Here is a 17,917-nt window from a genome sequence, read left to right as displayed (position 1 = left end):
AGTTGTTTACAGCCTTATTCTTATGCCATTTGGTCTCTAAATTCCCTACAAAGAGTCTGGTTTTTTCTCATTTTTACAAGTTCTGATTCCAAGCTGAAGGAAGATGAGAGGGTGGAAGCAAAACATGTTCTGAGCTGTGACATCTGGAATTATTGGTTGGGCATATACCGCAATTGATCTTGACTGTTATTCATATACTCCAAGCTCTCAATTGCCAGGATTAATAGCAGAGTGAAGTAACTCAGATAAAGAAAACACCTGGATAATGTAAGACACGCATAATTTATGCTGTGAAAACAACTTTTGCTTGTCTGATTCTGAATGAATAGTAAATATGCTGTGCAGTGGAACAGAGTGAGTTGTCTTCAAATACTCCTGAGCAACTTTGCTGTGAGCAGTGTGGTCTGTGTTAAGTGCTCTAAAGCCAGGAGAAGTGGAGAAGCACAAGAACCAGTAAATCCACCCAAAAGAATCCTTTTCACTTTTGAGAAGAGGTGGAAAGGCTTGATTCTCACCCAGCTGGGTTTAAGAGGTCACAGACTCGAGTTGTGGCAAATGGGAAAACTGTTGTTTAGGTGAGTCCTGGAAGCAGAAGAGGTACTTTCAGAAGAGCTGATGGGATTTGTTGTTGGCTGTAGGCATGGGGAACCAAGCAGAAATCATTCCTAATTAATTTTTGCTAGCATCAGCAGTTGTGACTAAAGATAATAAAAGGAAGTATTGTTTAGTTGCTTACAAGTTTGTGTACTTTGGAAAGTACTGTGGGTTTTGCCTCCAGTTCTGTTTTGCTGGTCAGTTTTGTTCATTGCTGGAATAGCACACCAAGCAGAATAATTATGACTACGGATACAGTTCTGAATCAGCTGTACTTCCAAACGATCATTCTTGAGGGCCCTCAGTTTAATCTGCTTTTTTTTTAATTCTGTGAAAAATACTTCAAATTTGACCCATTATTTAGGAAGAAATTTGCCAGCAGGCCCAAACACCTGCATACAACATAAATATATAACATTAGTCTCTGAATATTTCATGTTTCTGGAAGTTTTGGTACTGTTTTTGTTTTTAATTTAGCAGCTGTGTGTGCCTAACAGAAAAGTTTGAGCATTCACATGCTTCTCCAGAGGGTTTAAAATCGAATACACTGAAAACAATTCTGTGAAAGGTCAAGAAAAGAGTTTTACATCCTGCCCAGCAAGTTGTTCTGCTTAGTCTAAGACAATAAAGAGTGTCCTAGATTCTGTGCAAAGGGCAGTCAGCAGTATGATTAACCCAGACAATCATGACTTGGTTTGTCAGAAACATTTAGTGAGGATCTTGCATTTCGTGGTTCAGACTACCATGTGTGTGTGTCTGAGACTGAAATAATTTTCATATCTAATAAGATTACTCATCTAACACAGTTATTTGTTTAGTGTTGATTCTAAAGCAACGCAGCCTTTGGGTTGGTCTCATCTAGTTCTGTTAAGGAGTATCAAAAAGTCCAGTAATTTTGGTCATGGTTATATCACATAAAAACCAAAATCAAACAATTTAAATATACTGTATATTTATTTTCCTAAATAATTGTACTGGTAGCATGTTTAAATTTGCAGTAGTAATAAAAAAAGAATATGTGTTTTGACATGCTTTTTTGATGATGAATTGTGTTAAAAGTCTGTTCCACTCTTGAAGTATTGATTATTTGTCCTATCTCTGCTTAGTTGTAGACTGAATAAATTAGCCATTTAGTGTCAAAGGATTAGATAACAGGAGAGCTGGATTTTATTCTGAGCTTTGTCAGAGTCATTGCAGGAAACTGGGAAGTGAGTCTTAAACAAAAAAGGTGATTTTTTTTTCCAAACAGTAAGTTAAAATAAGTTATTAGTATTCAGTTCTTTTATTTAAATAGATTTTGATTTCTTACTTGACTTTTTTTAAATTTATTTTGCATAACTAATGAATTATCTAACATGAGGAACTTGGCAGTGTTTCACTGTTCTGTCTGTGCCTGAATTAAAGATATAACATATGAAATTCCTCCCCCCAGCAATTTCAAACAGTTGTCCAGTGAAACTGAATACATGACAATTAATGGGACAACAGTGAAAAATCTTGAAATTTTGCAGAATCAGGTAAGGACAAACATAATTTTTTTAATAAATGCTGCCTTCCCAATGAAATTGGTTAAATTACTTGCAAATTTCACCCCAAAAGCTTAAATTATTTTAAATGGGATCAGACTGAAGTTGGATCACATTCTCAGAGGCATAAATCAAAGTTCATCTGTACTGGCTTTTAGTATGAGTTAGGATCCCTATTGTACTTGGACTAGCAAAGAACTTGAGCAACTTAAGTTCTTGAGCAAGAACTGCAGTTGAGGGATATGTATGTAGTAGGGTCTGTTCTTTTGCTCCTGCTGAGAGCTTTATGCACAGAACTTAACTTCACTTGCTTAATTTATTCCAGTCAGTTACTAAAAAGATTTTCTGGCTAACAGAAAAACAACTCTTGGAGGTACTTTATGTAATGTATTGTTGGTGGGTGAGATTGGTAAATGAACATGCAGTTAGCATATCTTAAAGCTTAAACAAAATGTTCTATATAACATGATGGAGATCCTTCCACTACAACACTGACTGCTCAGCTAAAAATAATGAAGAGGTTTTTATTATTTTAGATGGACATGAAAACAAAAGGAAGTCTACTCTGGATCTTGAATCATACTAAAACTTCCTTTGGACATCGAAGACTGAAGAAATGGGTGACGCAGCCTCTCATGAAATCCAGGTAGATAGTTCTTTATCCTGGGCTAAATCTGTGATTATAGTGGTGATGTTGAATGTATTTGTTTATCCTGAAGGCCTGAGATCCACAGGGGAGTTTGCATAGGAAATTATACGATAGAAGATGTGGATGTTATAAATTGGTTTGAAAGGCTTAAACTGCTCTGTTTGGGCACAGATAAATAGTAGTGGGTTTGGACCAGGTTAGAAATTCCTTTGCAGAAATCAGATTTGGTACCATTCTAATTCAGTATCCTTTTTGACAATGAACGAGGATGACCCAGTATTGGAGGTTGTTTTATTCCTAAACTTGCCAATAAATAATGGATGTCTTCCTTGCTTCACAAATATTTACATCCTTACTATGTTTAATTTCTTCTGAAGTAGCTGTGGATGTTTTTGTTATCTCTGTGTACAATGGGAAAGTGTTCCTTTTTACTAACTATGAAATGTGATGGTTGTTTGGTCACTCCTGTATTTTGACCTGTCCTTTATTTATCAGTGCTTTATAATGTTTTGTTTTGTGACACTGTCATGCAAGTTTTCACTTGCCTTGGTTTTGAAATGGACTCCATCATATCTGGTTTCTCTTTGCAGACTTTATTGGAGTATTATACCTGAATGTGTAGTAATTGACAGTATTGACTCCATGGAATGTTTTTTCCCTACATTTTAATTTTTTTGTTCTTTTAAATGTGCCTTTCCTCAGCCTTGTCCATGTAGAATTTACTTAATTGTAAATAATTTCTTTGTTCCCTTCAGCTGTACCATATAGAAAATCCTTTTGCGTTGGTTATCTAACATATTTTTCCCCTCTGTTTTACTTTTGTAAATATATTAAACAGTTTTTATGTTTATTATTTTTCACCAGTTTTAAATGATGAGGTAATTCAGTGTTTTAGCGTCTTGCTGTTGTTGATAATTTACAAATGTTTCTTCAGAAGGATTTTTTTTCTTGACCAAATTTTGTATGTGAAAGCACTGTACTTCTGAAGCATCACTGCTTAATTTTCTTATTAGCCTTTTGTAATAAGTTAATTTCAGTCTGCCTTCCTTTTTTTTAATTCTTCTTTCATATGTTTTACCCACTTCCAAATGGCCTTTGATGTAACTATCCCAAAAAGTACTGGGCTTAATGGAAGTTAATTAGGGCCTTGTGTTCACCTTAAAAGCATGTAGGCAGAATTTCTGAGCCACTTTGTGAGAATAAATGGAAATATATTAGTTTATTTCTCTTCCTGCCCTTATGACCGTTTGGGATTTGTGGAGTTGTCAGTGGAGGGAGCCAGAGCTCTGAGGATGGAGAGCTGGGGAGGACCTGCCTCCAGCCATTTTGCCCCCCAAATCATCCCTTGTGTGATCCGGGAAGTGAAATACCATTCACAGTAAAACAGAGTCCTTTTCCGGGCAGGTAGAAAACTTCTTGCCTGTGGACTCCAGGCATTCTTTTTTAACCAATATATTTAGTTTAAATTCTCCCCTGCCTCAGTACAGAACCAGTTTAAAAGTTTATAGTTTTGTTTTCTTGTCTTATTCCTTTTCTCTTTCCTGCTTCTAGAGAGTGATGCTTGATATTTTTCAGGCTTCTGTGGCTGGAGTTGACAATGCTCCTCAGCTGAAGTTAGAAAAGCTACTTTGCTCTGTGTATTTCTCCCTTTCTGACTCTAAGTTGTAATTTCAGGTACTTAGTGCATCAGACATCCGGTAATATTGTTCCCAGTAATGCACACAAATGCACTTAGAGAACATTTTGTAATTGTAATTCACCTGAGCCTCCTGGAGAGACATTTTCAGAGGAAGTCAGGTTTCTGCACTGCATCTTTCCCGGTCTGTGGGTAGGTGTATCAAAAAGTGAGAGGGTGTAATTACTGCTTTATGCCTTAGAGTTGAAAATCACTTGGAATGATGACTAAACTTCCTGTGGAGAAGCCATACCTTAGGTTGAAAAAAGGTAAAATGTGTAGAGACAGCTCATTTCGGCAAACTTGAAGATACCCTTCAGATGATTGGTGATGTAGTACATGTAGAAACAAGATTTGTACATTTGTTAAAAAAAGAAAAGTCAAAAAAAGGCTTAACCAGGAAAGGCGTAATGTCCTCACTTACTCGCCTGGCTATACAAAGATGATGAGGCAAGAGTGGATCAGTCATTGATGACTGAGCTTTTTAGGAGGAATCAGGAAAGTATTTTTTTGCAGAAGTTATGTATCTGTGGATTACAGAAACCTTCTCTTACCTTTGAAATTCAAGTTCCATCCAGTACCTTCCTTGCCTGACTTTGTAAGGGGAGTGGAAAGAAAAGGAAATGGAAGGCTTGAAACATTTCTTAGTGAATGAAATGTGCAGCTTCCCAGTCAGGCAGTGGAGTTTCAGCAGGGTAAGGAGTAGAGCTGTGTATTATCACACTCAGCAGCCAAAGGGCTCAGTACTGGCCTCAGGATACATATTGTAGCACAGTGTGATCTTTGTGTCTTTGCCTATGTGCAACATTTACAAATAGTTTATTTCCTAATGCAAAATAAATCTCAGAACCCTTTAGGTGGATATGAAAGTCGCTGTTTTTTCAATGGCTACAGGAGAAGGAGAAAAAAAAGCTTCACATAGGCCTTGTTGAGCAAACCTGGCTCTGATTTGCACCTCTTGTTTTGTTGTGTATCATGGGAATGTTGTCGTGTGGTGGTGGTACAGAGGAAAGGGCGAGAAAATTGTTGCCCTGCACATGAACAATCTGAGACCTCATCTCTGCAAAATGTGTCTTTCCTTGTCTCTGTTACATCCATGGCTGCCACCTCCCACCCTCATCTTTGCAGTTCCCTTTCCTAGGGTGTTACGACTGTCTCCAAGCCACAGCAGTGCTGCTTGCCCATCTTCAGTCCAAACAGAACAGACAAATAAATACTGCATCCTGGGTATTAATCTGTGTCTGTGCCCTGCTCAGCTGCTGTTTCTTGCACAATTTGTAGGAAATCTGCTTTCTTGAGATCAAACACCTTCCTTTGCCTTGTCAGGGTTGGCTGGAGTTGAACAAAGAGTTCAAAATTGATGTTTAAATCTCAAGGAAGATAAAAAATGGTATGCGTATAGAAAGTTGCTGAAAACATTTCAGCCTTTCCTTTGTGGTTTACAAAACCCAAAATTGTAATTACCCCTCAAAAACTGGATTTCCATTTTTTCTCCCCTGTGGTTCTAGTATACTTTGTCCCCCATTTCCTCCAGTTCTGGATGAGATGATGCTTTTATTGAGGTGGAATCGAAGCCTTGTAGGATGGTATTGATAATTACCATTAGTCTGAATATGCTCTGTCTGCAAGAGTACAGAATGACTGTAAATTTAGGAAATTCAGAACTGCACAGTTCAGGACTGCTGACAGTTCCTTATGTACTATTAAAGAAGAGGAAGAGTGTAAATTGGTATTACTAATGCAACATGACTTTTATTTGGAGGATATGTACTGTAGAACAGGGTAGAAGAGGGTCTCTTTATAGTGATGTTGGCAATGACATCTTTTTAATATAAAATATTATCTTGTTCTAAATCCTCTCACTTTGAATGCAATGAGTGCTGTTTTATTTATACTTCAATACATGAAGTACAATCCTAAAGGAGAGTCTTTGAAGCTTGACTTTGGTCTTGTTCCCATAATTAAAATGTTGGGCAATAAAACAAACTTCCAAAAGGTCCTTGAAGAAACCAGTTTAATTCGGTGTTAAACTGGTTGCCATTTGATACCATCATCAGTCACAGCAGGATTAGAATATACTTCTTTTTTTACAGTAGTGATTTATGAATAAAATCCACCAATCCTACAGCACAGCTAAATTTTCCTCCTAAAAATAATGATTTTGTAGCATCAGTGCCAGTATAAAATGCACAAATGCAGATTACAGCGTATGCCTGAGATCTCAAAATTGTTGTAGGAAAGAAAAAGATCGCAGCATCATCACATGTGTTCATTCATTTTTGCTAGTTGTGTTTTGGTCTCATTGAATGCTATGTCTAATTCCTTATCAATGGAGCAATCAGGCCTTCATTCACGGTGGCTAGAGTGGTGAACCGTTCCCTTTTTAGGCACAAATAGCTGAAAAACATTGTGTGTGAACATAAACAAAAGTGTTTGATTGCCATTTGCATATCTTGGACGTTCTTTTAACAGATGTGAAGATAAAGCTTAGAGTACTCGTGTGTTGCTGTTAAGTATTTGAGATCCATTCAAGAATATTGTCCTGCGTATTTATTTAGGGGAACGCTGGAGCTCTCTGGAGACACTTGAGACATTAGGAGTTTGGAGAGTAAAAAGTGAAAAACAAGTGAGCAGATCCAGAAGGATGTTAATTTTTTTAGGTTTCACTTAAATTTCACTCTAGTAAATGTGATATAGTTACCCTTGTTTGTACTTTTTTCATTGGTGCCCATGCGTGAAATTCCAGTGGTCATTCCAGCAAATTTTAACAAATTTAACAAATCTGGATTCATCCCATGAAGTTAGCCAGTTTCTAACTTAGACACTTGGGTAAAAAAGCCTCGAGGGGAAGGGAGCACCCAAGATCTGTAGATGCAACAACAGAAGTCAGAGGGTCTGCAAAAGTTAATAAAGTTTTATTAGTGAATTACACTTTTGGCAGGGAAATCGTGTGTTAGTCCCTCATCTCCTGTTGTAAGCACACAGCAGTGGGGTTTGAACAGAGGGGTAAGGTGGAAGGGAAGAGAGATAGGAAGATGGATTAAAGAGCGGGAGAAAGAGAGGTCACCAGTCTGGGCTCCAGCATCGGTGCAGCTGGTAGGGTGTGCAGGGTCCTGGGGTGCCCAGGCTTTGAGGGGGCACCTTTTTACAGGTAAGTTTTGCTGTCCTGGAGATCAGTTCCTTGCTTTCTATGCAAATTAGTTCTCGTATGCAGTCTATTCCAGGCCTTTCTGGAGACAGGTCGGAGGCTTTGGGGGCATTTGGTGATCTTGATCCCTCTTGATCCGTGCCCATTTCCTGGCATCATTCCTGCACCTGTGCTGTGTTGTCCTTCTCTCCGACAGACAAGCCAAGGACATTTGTCCCGGAAAAGTGCTGCCCTTCCTCCGCATGGCCCCTTCTCCAGCCACAACAGTCACTGGCTGGCATTTCCAGCGTCCCTGCCTGGCTGTGGAGCCAGCTGTCTGTCAGTGTTTGACACACACATTTTATCCCTCTGACCTTCCAGCTTCTGCAATGAGCCAGTTTTTCATCTACTTGTTCTTTAAAAAGTCATACACAGCTTATAGATTGCTCTGTGGTAATTCTACCATGGCCTTGGGTTTTGATGGCATTAGTTGCTTGTCGTGAAAGGGAGTGGTCTGAAGCATAAAACGCTCTGTACAGTTTAACGTGGTCTTTAACTTAACTCATCCAAAGTCTTCATTCGTGAACCATGTTCTGAAGGAAGGTCAGAAAAAAAGCATATTGTGTGAGTGAGTAACTTAAATAATATATTTTCATTCTTTACAATGCTGTAGTTAGGAGGCTGCTAGGCTTTGATTTAGATAATATAGTTTATGTAAAGTAGTATTTATTGTTTCATAGCCTTCATTATGTTTTTTAAGGGTTGAATTCCTGTGATTGACAGTTCTACATATCACTGTGGTCTCTAAACAGATTTAATAGAATTAATTTCAGTTGTACGCACTGTACTTGAGCTATGTCCTTAGCATGATGAACGGACTCATACTGTGTGCATTTATTGTAAGTTAATAGACTTCTGATAAATTTGTATTTATTTACCTTGTATAAAAATAAAACGTTATACGAATGAAAATGTTCTGTCATTCTTATATAGCAGCTACATTATCAGTTTCACTCTGCCTCAAATGTAATGATATATTATCATATCTAAAAATGTCAGGTTTGCTTTGCGGTAGGAGAGATCAGCAGATCTGTTACCACTCCAGCAACCAGGAAGCCTATTTAGACTGCTCAGATGTTAGTTCAGCACAGTGCTTTTGTATCTGCAGCCTTCTGCTTTGTCAAAATAATTTTTAGTTTGGGATTCAAATATCTATGTATTTTCTAATTTTCTGTATTGTTCATATATTTAGCAGCAGAATAACCCAGGCGAATATCTTGTTATTTCATTTCAAGTAGTTCTTTTCAATGACTAGAATAAAAATTCTGCAGGTAGATTTTGTTCTGTTTAAATACACTGCAAAGTGATTTTAGTATTGTGTTAATGATGCTATTCTTAGATGGGGAGTATAGCAGAAGTAAGTGTATTGCTTTTAGTCAACTGAATTATGTTACATTATTTCACTGAAGATTGTTTGGAAAATTGGATAAAGCTCAGATTGCTGACATGCTTTATACGGATGAGAAAGAACAGGCTAATATGCACCTATGTAGAGCATGAAGTAGTAGCCAGTTCGGCTGGCTGTTGAGTTCCTTTGTATAGTGTTAGATTCAGATTTTCTGGGGGTGAAATTCTTTTCCAGACCATGCAGAGATTAGAAACTGCAGACTGTAATTGATATATGCTGAATAACTCTGCAATGCAGAACAAATTTGTTTTGAGATGGTTTAGCAGCTGATCAGTGCAATATGTATATACTGGGCCTCAACAAAATGTTCATTGATTTAAGTATATGTATTTAAAGTTTAAAAGCATACTTTGAAATTCATCATCTGTTTTTATCATCTGATATGGTTTGAAGCTGGCTCCCTGCCAAGTCTCCAAACCTTACCACCAGAAGTCCCCCCCCCCCAACAAAAAAACCTCAGGGAGAAGAGGGAGAAAAAAACTAAGAAAAAACCCGAAAACGAGAGAGAGGACAACCAAACTTATATATATAAATATATTTACACTTATATACAATTTCACAAGGGAAAGGGGAAGGGGAAAAAAGAACAAAACTATAATAAAATATATATATATATATATCCCAATCAGTAGCCCGAGATCTAGTAACTAAAGAACAAAAGAGTTAGCAAAGAAGATATCTCACTACTCTCCTGGGACAACCGAGAGTCGCTCCGGAACGATCGCCGGCAACCTCTGTCTCCCAAGGTCGGCAAGGCCTAGCCAGGCCTCGCTCCCCAACACGGCAGACTCAACAGCAGGGAACCTGCACCTCCAAGCCGCCGGAAGGAAAGAGCGAAGGCCTCTCCTCCTCTCTTCTTATAGTCTGGCTTACGTAAAAATCGTAGGGAATACTGGGTAAATCTGGACCCTTCCTTGGTTACAAACTGGTCACCAAGGAAGGCCTAGCCCAAACCACCACATCATCTCATCCCAGTCCCCCCTTCCTCATGGACATCATATTTCACACAATTTTTTTCTGTACTTCCTGTTTGAAATAGGAATCCCACTATGTTTTTTTGCAGGTGGGAAAAAAATGGGTCATTTGGTACTGAATGCCATTTTCCTGACCCTTTCTTGTTTGTAGGATTAAAGCAGAAAAACTGTATGGATGCTTAGTTTTAGATTACTGGAGCTCCAGTAACACAGCCATATGTGAGGATGATTAAAGTGCAGATTAAGCTTTGTAGGGAGAAGTTTTTCAAATATCTGCATCTATTTTACATATTACTACAAGTTTTTAGTTGACCACATAGATATAATAGCGCTGTTTAAATTAAGTGACAGAGTTATGCTGCTTACAATGCTTTTTATAATAAAAAATACCGGTTATTATCTTCTTTAAGGTACATATGCTTATAATTTAACAGTTCAGTACTCCTTCATGCAGAGGAGTGTTCCATGGTCTCAAGTACAGCAAACTTTAATAATTTTCCATGAAAATGTAATTGTGGCTGGTGACGCTGACCTTTTAGGATATCAGTGTAACTGTTTGCTGGCTTTAGAGCTGTGCACTCAGGGTGTTTTATTACTCTGTCACTGATATTGACACTTCTCCATTCCCTCTCTGTTATCCAGCTGTTGCTGAGAGCATCTCACTAACTGATGCACAAGGCTTAAATCTGTGCCTGGAATGCCCTGTGTGGGTGCCAAGAGCCTGATGTTTGGTTGCGTAACTGTGACACTGTCAGCGCACACCAGATCCGTGATCGTTGCTCTGGGATCAGATTTAAGGCTTCGCTCTGTCCTTTGCTGCTGCTGCTGCTGCTTCCAGGTCTCCTGGCTGCCCAGAGGAATGGGAGAAGTGTTTGACTGTGTGCGTTTGGCACTGCTGGAGGAGTGGAGCAGGTGGTCTTGTGACCTGCAGCAGGGCTGCCAGGTACAGCCTGTGAGGTCTGATCCTTCTGTTTTCTTCAGGCTTGGGGGAAAAAAGCAGCCTTAGGATAGTGGAGTATTTTTGGTCCTCTGGTGCTATCAGGGAGTCTGCTGTGCAGTTCAGAGGTAACAGTGAGTTCCCAAGGTGTCCAGAGTCCAGGCACCAGAGGCTGTCCTCAGTTCACACAGAGGCACTGGAAGGTCCATCTACCTGTGGTCCAGGTGGATAGTAGGACAGTGCAAATCCTGGTGTTGTACAGCAGGGCTGCTCTCGGGATGAAGGTGTTTCATTTGTGGCAGAGGAGGGGATGATTTGGCTGCTTTGGTATAAAGCAGTGTGTCACTGGAAGAATCCTGGTGCTCAGGTGCTGCTATATTTATGTTTGTCTGAGTGCACACTCATTCCTGATGTTCTCCCTTTCACATGTAGTGCAATAAAAGTTCAAGAAATCTTAGATTTAGCTGTCTTCAGGGCCAGAGGCCTCTGTCTGCCAGGCTGTTGTAATGTCTGCAGCCTGTGGAGGTGCCTGATTTCACTGATTTCCTCAGGGGCAGCATTTAGTAGCAGTGGAAAGTGGCACAGCAATTCTGCAATAAAAGCCATGGCCAAGACAGGCAATTTCCCTGACATCTTATATTTTGATTGCATCCTTGCTTCCCATTCCTCTGTGCTGGCTGAGCTCAGAGCATCTGACTGGTCCAGGAGAACAGGTGTGGGGGGTTTTACACACACTTGGCTGGTGTATGAAGTGTTGGTATCAAAAGACTGATTTCTCTGTAAACTGCATGGCAGGGATGAACACACATGTTTTGGATACACCCATTTACCCCTACTCTCAGTCTTTTCCCTAGAAAGCAGCAATAAGGCAATTTGGTTGCACTAAAAGAAGAGACGGAGTTTACCTTATCTCTGCATTCTACAGCCAGTCCATGCATATGTTGGACACAGATGTAGATTTGGGGTGAAACTTGACAGTAGTTGTCCATTTTTACAGCTCTTTTCTTACAGTGGCTTTAAGAATATGATTGAAAGGAAGGTGCAAAGAACCACAGAATTGTTTCTTCATATCAAAAAATGTTTTCTCATTAATTGACTTCAGTCCTGAAATACAGAGATTAATATTACAGGTTTTAACAAAAAAAAGGAAAAGTAAAAAGCCCAGCGTGGTTTATCTATGTAATTACCAATCAGTGATCTGGATCAAATGTAGAGGGGTAAAATAGGAAGTAGTATGTACAACCTGTTGGAATAAAGTATGCTGTGTAGAGTTCAAATGTAAACTCTGTCTGCCCATCCTCCAGGTATTTGTCTGTAAATTTAAGGTTCGATATTCAGGATTCAGTGTTAGTCATATTATTTACCACCAGAAGTACATGTAGAATTGGGCACTGAAGTGTATATTTGGCTATTTTGAGCACAAAGAGAGAAGAATGGATCTTACTTGTGTTTTTAATAAAATCTCAAAATCTTCTGCATTCCTTAATTCTTCTACCTACGCTCTCATGAGGATGTGGCATTAGTGAAAGGTTAAAAAACCCCTATGTCCTAGTTAGAACAGCTGGGACCAGTTCATCACTGTATGGGTGTAACCCAAAACTGTGTATTCCATGGCCTTCCATGCCATTTCCCAGAAACTGTTATCAATAGACCATTTACACCATCTGCCCAGAGCACGCCTGACTCCTCAGGCTATAAACTGGGTGTTAAGAGGCCTGTGAGATAGGAGGATGCTCCTGTCCTCACACCCATTGTGGAACTCCCTGCCCTGAGGGAGGTACTGGGCATTCCTGTCTGAACCGGAGGATATATATAATCTTGGAGTCTTGGGACTTTTTTTAACCACTCGTGGGATCCAGAGGAAGACTGCAGACCACCACTCTCGACTGGACTGCAATCACCACTCTTGACCAGACTGCAACAGCACCCTCACCAACAGGTTTTTTTCCCTCTCCCTTTACTTTGGACGCAGGGGGCCCAACGAACACCACTCTGTTCATGCCCCAGGGTGCTGGGTTATACATTTGGGTTTTGTGGGTTAAAACCAATTGTTTGTTTGTATAATCGAATTTATTGTATTATCTTATTAAATTGTTATTCTGACTTACAATCTCTCCTTTGAGTTGAGTTCATTTCCCCTGCCAGTTTACCTTTAAACCAGCACACCCTAAAACAAACTGAAGGAAGAGGTTCACAAGATGTATGCCTTCTACTAGAGAAACACAAGTGTTAATTATTGTCTTATTCTTTTACAGTGAAATAAATGCTCGGCTTGATGCTGTTTCTGAAATTCTGCTGTCAGAATCCAGCGTGTTTGGTCAGATTCAAAATCTTCTTTGTAAGCTGCCAGATTTAGAGAGAGGCCTCTGCAGTGTTTTTCACAAAAAGGTATAACCATAATTACAATGGGTTATTATTTTATAAACAGCATCATTCTGTCCTAGAGTATTTCCTTTGGGTTTGCATGTTTGTTTAAAAATGTTTTCTTCTTAGCAAAACTGAGGCTGACATAATAAAGGGATGCAAGTTTTATAAAAACTAGATTTGGTAGAATCTTACTTTTTTATCAGTGATGTGCTAATAGAAGAAAGTATGAGTAGGGTTCTAGAATACAAACACTGGGTTGGTAATGCTAAGATTTAGTGGCTGGATTCAGTGAGATGAGATGGTGCAATAGGCCCTTGTGCCATAAATTATTATTTCCCTTTAAAACAAAGGATTGCATCTGTATGCTTATCTAAAATCACACTTGCAAGTGAAACCCTTTGGCTCTAGTTAGCTGTTTTCAAATGAATGTTAATCTGTTTATAAACTCTGTAGTTTGGATCTCACTTCTGCATTTCAATAAGAATCACTTGTAATGAGACGCTGACAAGTCTGCAGCAGATTAATGTGCTGATAGCACCTGTGCTGTACTTTATATTCATTTATTTCACTGTTCTATTTAGAGGTTTTGTCAGTTTGTTTTAGATAAAGGAATAGGTGGGTAGAACAAGAGCCAGGCTGTAATTTTTTTGGATAGTACAGCACAAAGTTTTCCTCTGTCTGAAAATCTAAAACCCAGTTTTTTAAAGCCCTGTTGTGTTGCAGTGTTTGGCACGTGGAAAGGCTTGTGTATTTCAATGAATGAATACAGAGGTCCAGCCATAAGGAAGGTTGTGAAAAGAGGGAGTGTACACCAATTTGCCCATCCTCTAAAATTAACCATATTCACATGATAAAATTGTTTCAGTTTTTTTTCCAAACAACTGCCCAGGAATTAGATAATTCACTTTTTAATGGTTAAACTCATTTCAGGTTTCATACATAATACTGTTTCTAGGGATATATCTGTATTTCACAACATCCTGGCAGTGCTCTACTGCTACCATGTGGAGTTTTTTGGTTTGGTTTGTTTCTTTTTGGGTTTTTTTACATTCTATTTTTATTTTTTTTTGTTTGTACTTGTTTCTTCAGATGTCCCTTCCTGCTGTAGAACTGCTTACCTTTCTCAGCTTTAAAGCTGATGTTTAGGTGTAGCCATTCAGAGCCTCTAGACTTTCGTGTGATTTTTGAAATGAGGTGACAATGTAGTTTGTCGTAATAACAGCCACTGTAGCATGAAGATAGGTATTTAGTGAGTCAGATGTTGGAAAGAAGCTGCAGCAGAATCCTTAAAAAGGGTAAATGAGAGGGGAAATGCTCGAAGCACACACTTTTCATTTGATGAATTGTCTTCCCTTGGTAAAAAGCTGCGTTGTCATCCATTGCAGAGCACTGTGGTGGGGATCTGGAGCACTGAGTAATCCCTTTAGATCCTTTGGACTTTAAGGAGATGGCAGTGTCTGTGAGAGACAGACTCTGTTTGGAGTAAAGAATCAAAAGCAGAGTCTGGGAAACTGGTTTTGGAGTCTAGACCGTGAATATGGAGCCTGAAGAAAGGTCCCTGCAAAGCAGCGTCATTCAAGAACATAGAATAACTGGTCTTCATGGTTTTTTTTTCTCCCAGTGAATGCTGCCTTTTTGGTTCCCACTACAAGAGCCTTCCTAGTTCTGTTAGTTCTAAATGTCCATCTCCCACATGCTCAAGTGCCGTGCAATTTCTTCCCCATTAAGTGATCCAAACTCCCAGTGGAGCTCACTGATGGCTTAACTGAAGGAATGTGCTTGTTAATTCACTGTCGGCTGCAAGAAAAATAGGTGAATGTGACAAGTGTTTCATCCTCCGGGCCCTTTAGACTTCAGTGACATTAGTATTTGAAGAGCTGTGTTTTGCAAGGAGACTCCAGAGTGTACAGAGTTGGCTAGGTAGTCTCAGTTGTTCCAAACATTTTTTGGAATGTTTTTTACATTCAGATGAGTCACTGGAGAACTTTTATTGTGGAATGCACTTTGTGCAGTGACCTCTAGAGAAGACAGAAAACAATTAAGGCAAGACAATAGTCTGTAAGGCAAGACATCCTTATAGGAACTCATCTGGGAAATAAGATCATTGTCTGTTTTGCTGGTCTGACTAATTTTTTTTTAATAAGTCTTATCTGGTACCATAATTCAACCTGGCAGTTGTTAACCTGGCCCTTCACAAATTCCCATTACCCCACACCACCAAAACCTATTGCTGATGTATCCCAGGTATAAACAGTCTGGAATTAGGACAGTATTTTTGTTGTGGGAATTAGGTAGTACCTTGGAGGTCACAGTTTCAGCTGTAAGCTTGCCCCAGCCTGAAAAAGACTATGGGAATGGTTGAGGAGACTAGAAGTATTGCTGTTGCTATGGAGAGAGGAGTTACTTTCCAAGGGCTGGTGGTTCTCAGTTGGTGCAGCTCGAGCACCTGACACCTCGCCAGGCAGAGTGGCCTTGGTGCTCTCTGTGCAGACACAAGGGTGACTGGAGAGGAGACATTTGAAGACTTCTTGGTAGCACTCAGAAGTTGACTTCAAAAGAAACCTGAGAGACGGAGACTTTTCAAGAGCTTTGTCTAAATAGTTCTGGAGCTGATGCAGAATTAGGTCCTGTTGAGATGATGTTTTCCATACCCAGTTCAGCCGTACCCTCCAGAACCAGAGAGAGAATGACCAAAATTTACACCACGTGCATTTCCTTCTGTGATCAGTGGGAAATATGAATGGCAGGACCTCTTGTTTTATCTCAGTTTAGTGATGAGTGTTCAGCCTTGCCTTGGAGGTGCAGAATGGCAAAAGAGGGTCAGCGGACAATATTTGAACAGGGTTTAAAACTAATACAGAGTAAACAAGCCATTAGTACTTTTAGAAATGTGTCCTACAGGGCCAACCTGATGTTTCTTCCTGATTTCATGCAGTGTGTTTCAGAAAGTAAATATTTATACAGGCTCAATCCGTAAATGTTTATCGTATTTTTACCCTTTGCTCAATAAACATTACTTTTTGACTGAAGCACAGTCACCAAAGTGGACAGAAATCATCATAACAACTGGTCATTAAATTTACAGAACATATAAAAGTGAAGCTGTTTCACTGAAGGAGTGAGATCAGTGATCAAACCTTACCACCACATGTGGTGAAATGTCATTTCAGTTTGTTCTGCTTCTAAATTCAGCCACGGGCTCTCCCTCATTCAGAGTTCCTTACAAGCTACTGCAGTTGGAAAAACCAGTTCTGAATGGGTCACCAAAGCTTTGCTGCCCCTTCAGGGCACCTGTGCAGAGTAAAGCAGGCAGGTGCTACAAGAGGGGGATTTGCTGCTTGGCTGCCCACAGCCTCCTCAGGGCCAACACTTTGCCTTCCAGTTTTTCAGTGAGTATTTCACTATTTCACTGGCACAGTCAGACTCCTCAGAGGACAAGGGTGTTGCTCAGCTGAGTGCCAAGAGTTAAAATCTTTCACATAAGCTTGATCAGCAGAATGATGCTGAAAACCTTCTCTGGAAGGTATGTTTGATATTTCATCAAAGAGGGTATGATTTTCAGAGGATTCAGAGGAAAATGTTGTGTTTCTGATTTTTCTTTTCTTTTATTAAATGAATACCTGTTACATATGTCCAAGATATTAGTTACTATTTGTATAGAATGCTTTAAATCAATTCTCCCCATAGCATCATCTTTTGTAGACATTGGCTAACACATACCTGGTATTATTTGCTTTTTTTCCTTCTGTAATAATAGCATGCACATCTTGCCTATACTGCACTTCTAAAGAGTCTGCATCAGAGATATTTTTAGGTTTGCAATACTAAATGTGATTTGAGCAAATTGTTCCATGTTAAGCTGCTTAATATAAAGTCATAACAAGGGGAGTTAAAAACCTTAAAATTAAATACCTCATTTTTCCCGAACCAAAGTATGTTCTTTATACTAATAAAAGTGTCTATTGCAGCTTGAAAAGAGTGATAAATGTGTACTGCATCAACTCCCATATATTTTTTTTTTATTTTAAATACTTTTAACTTGCAGTGAGTGGTCACTGGTTGTCAGCCCTGGATGTCTGTTGGAAACATTTTCACTAATGCAAATAGGGCAGAATTGCTGTCAGTGTTGTTGAGAGGGTTTGCATCTCTGTGATCTCTCCTGCATCCTCAGAGGCAGCCAGGCCATTTTCAGTAAACTCCTGTTTGAAACTATTGTTTGGCATCCCTGTCAACTCTGAAGTTATTTTTCTAGTGCCAGAGAAGCTGTAGCTATTATTGGTGGCATCTCAAAACTACACTTGAAAAATAGCATTGAATAAGCTTGTGAGTATCTTCTGTGAATGCCAGACTGTTAATCCTGCTTTATGTAAACCATTTTTACTGTATTTTAAAAGCTTCTAGTTTGTAACACAGTTGTATGCTTTTGTAAGTTTGCTTGGGACTTAAATGGAATCAGTCCTACTGTAATGGAACCCAGCTTTTCAGAGTTATTTTTATGTATCTGTTCCAAGTTCTCTGTTCACTAAATTATTTCTCCAGTGGAGGCATTAAATTTTAGATGCAAAGTCCTGCAGTCCCCTGGAGCCAGGGAAACAGGAAT

General features: G+C 39.3%; 2 protein-coding genes across 12 annotated transcripts in view; both read left to right on the top strand.

Moving 5' to 3' along the window:
- The window catches only part of ATG10 (autophagy related 10), a 528,134-nt gene that overhangs the window by 18,486 nt on the left and 491,731 nt on the right, over positions 1-17,917 (top strand). The gene's annotated exons all lie outside the window — the stretch shown is intronic.
- MSH3 (mutS homolog 3) overlaps positions 1-17,917 on the top strand; it is a 99,150-nt gene that overhangs the window by 41,919 nt on the left and 39,314 nt on the right. For all 8 annotated transcript variants that reach the window (XM_027708808.1, XM_027708807.1, XM_027708809.1 and 5 more), the window contains exons 11-13: positions 2,027-2,111; positions 2,657-2,766; positions 13,206-13,338. In XM_027708808.1, the coding sequence (XP_027564609.1) occupies positions 2,027-2,111; positions 2,657-2,766; positions 13,206-13,338 (328 nt within the window). The remainder of the gene's footprint in view (positions 1-2,026; positions 2,112-2,656; positions 2,767-13,205; positions 13,339-17,917) is intronic.

The sequence above is a fragment of the Neopelma chrysocephalum genome, unplaced genomic scaffold (genome assembly GCF_003984885.1).
Source record: "Neopelma chrysocephalum unplaced genomic scaffold, ASM398488v2 Primary Assembly neopelma1_96545, whole genome shotgun sequence".
In the NCBI taxonomy this organism is placed as follows: domain Eukaryota; kingdom Metazoa; phylum Chordata; class Aves; order Passeriformes; family Pipridae; genus Neopelma; species Neopelma chrysocephalum.
Note: the sequence above shows the minus strand (reverse complement) of the source record. Positions and strands in the feature narration are given on the sequence as shown.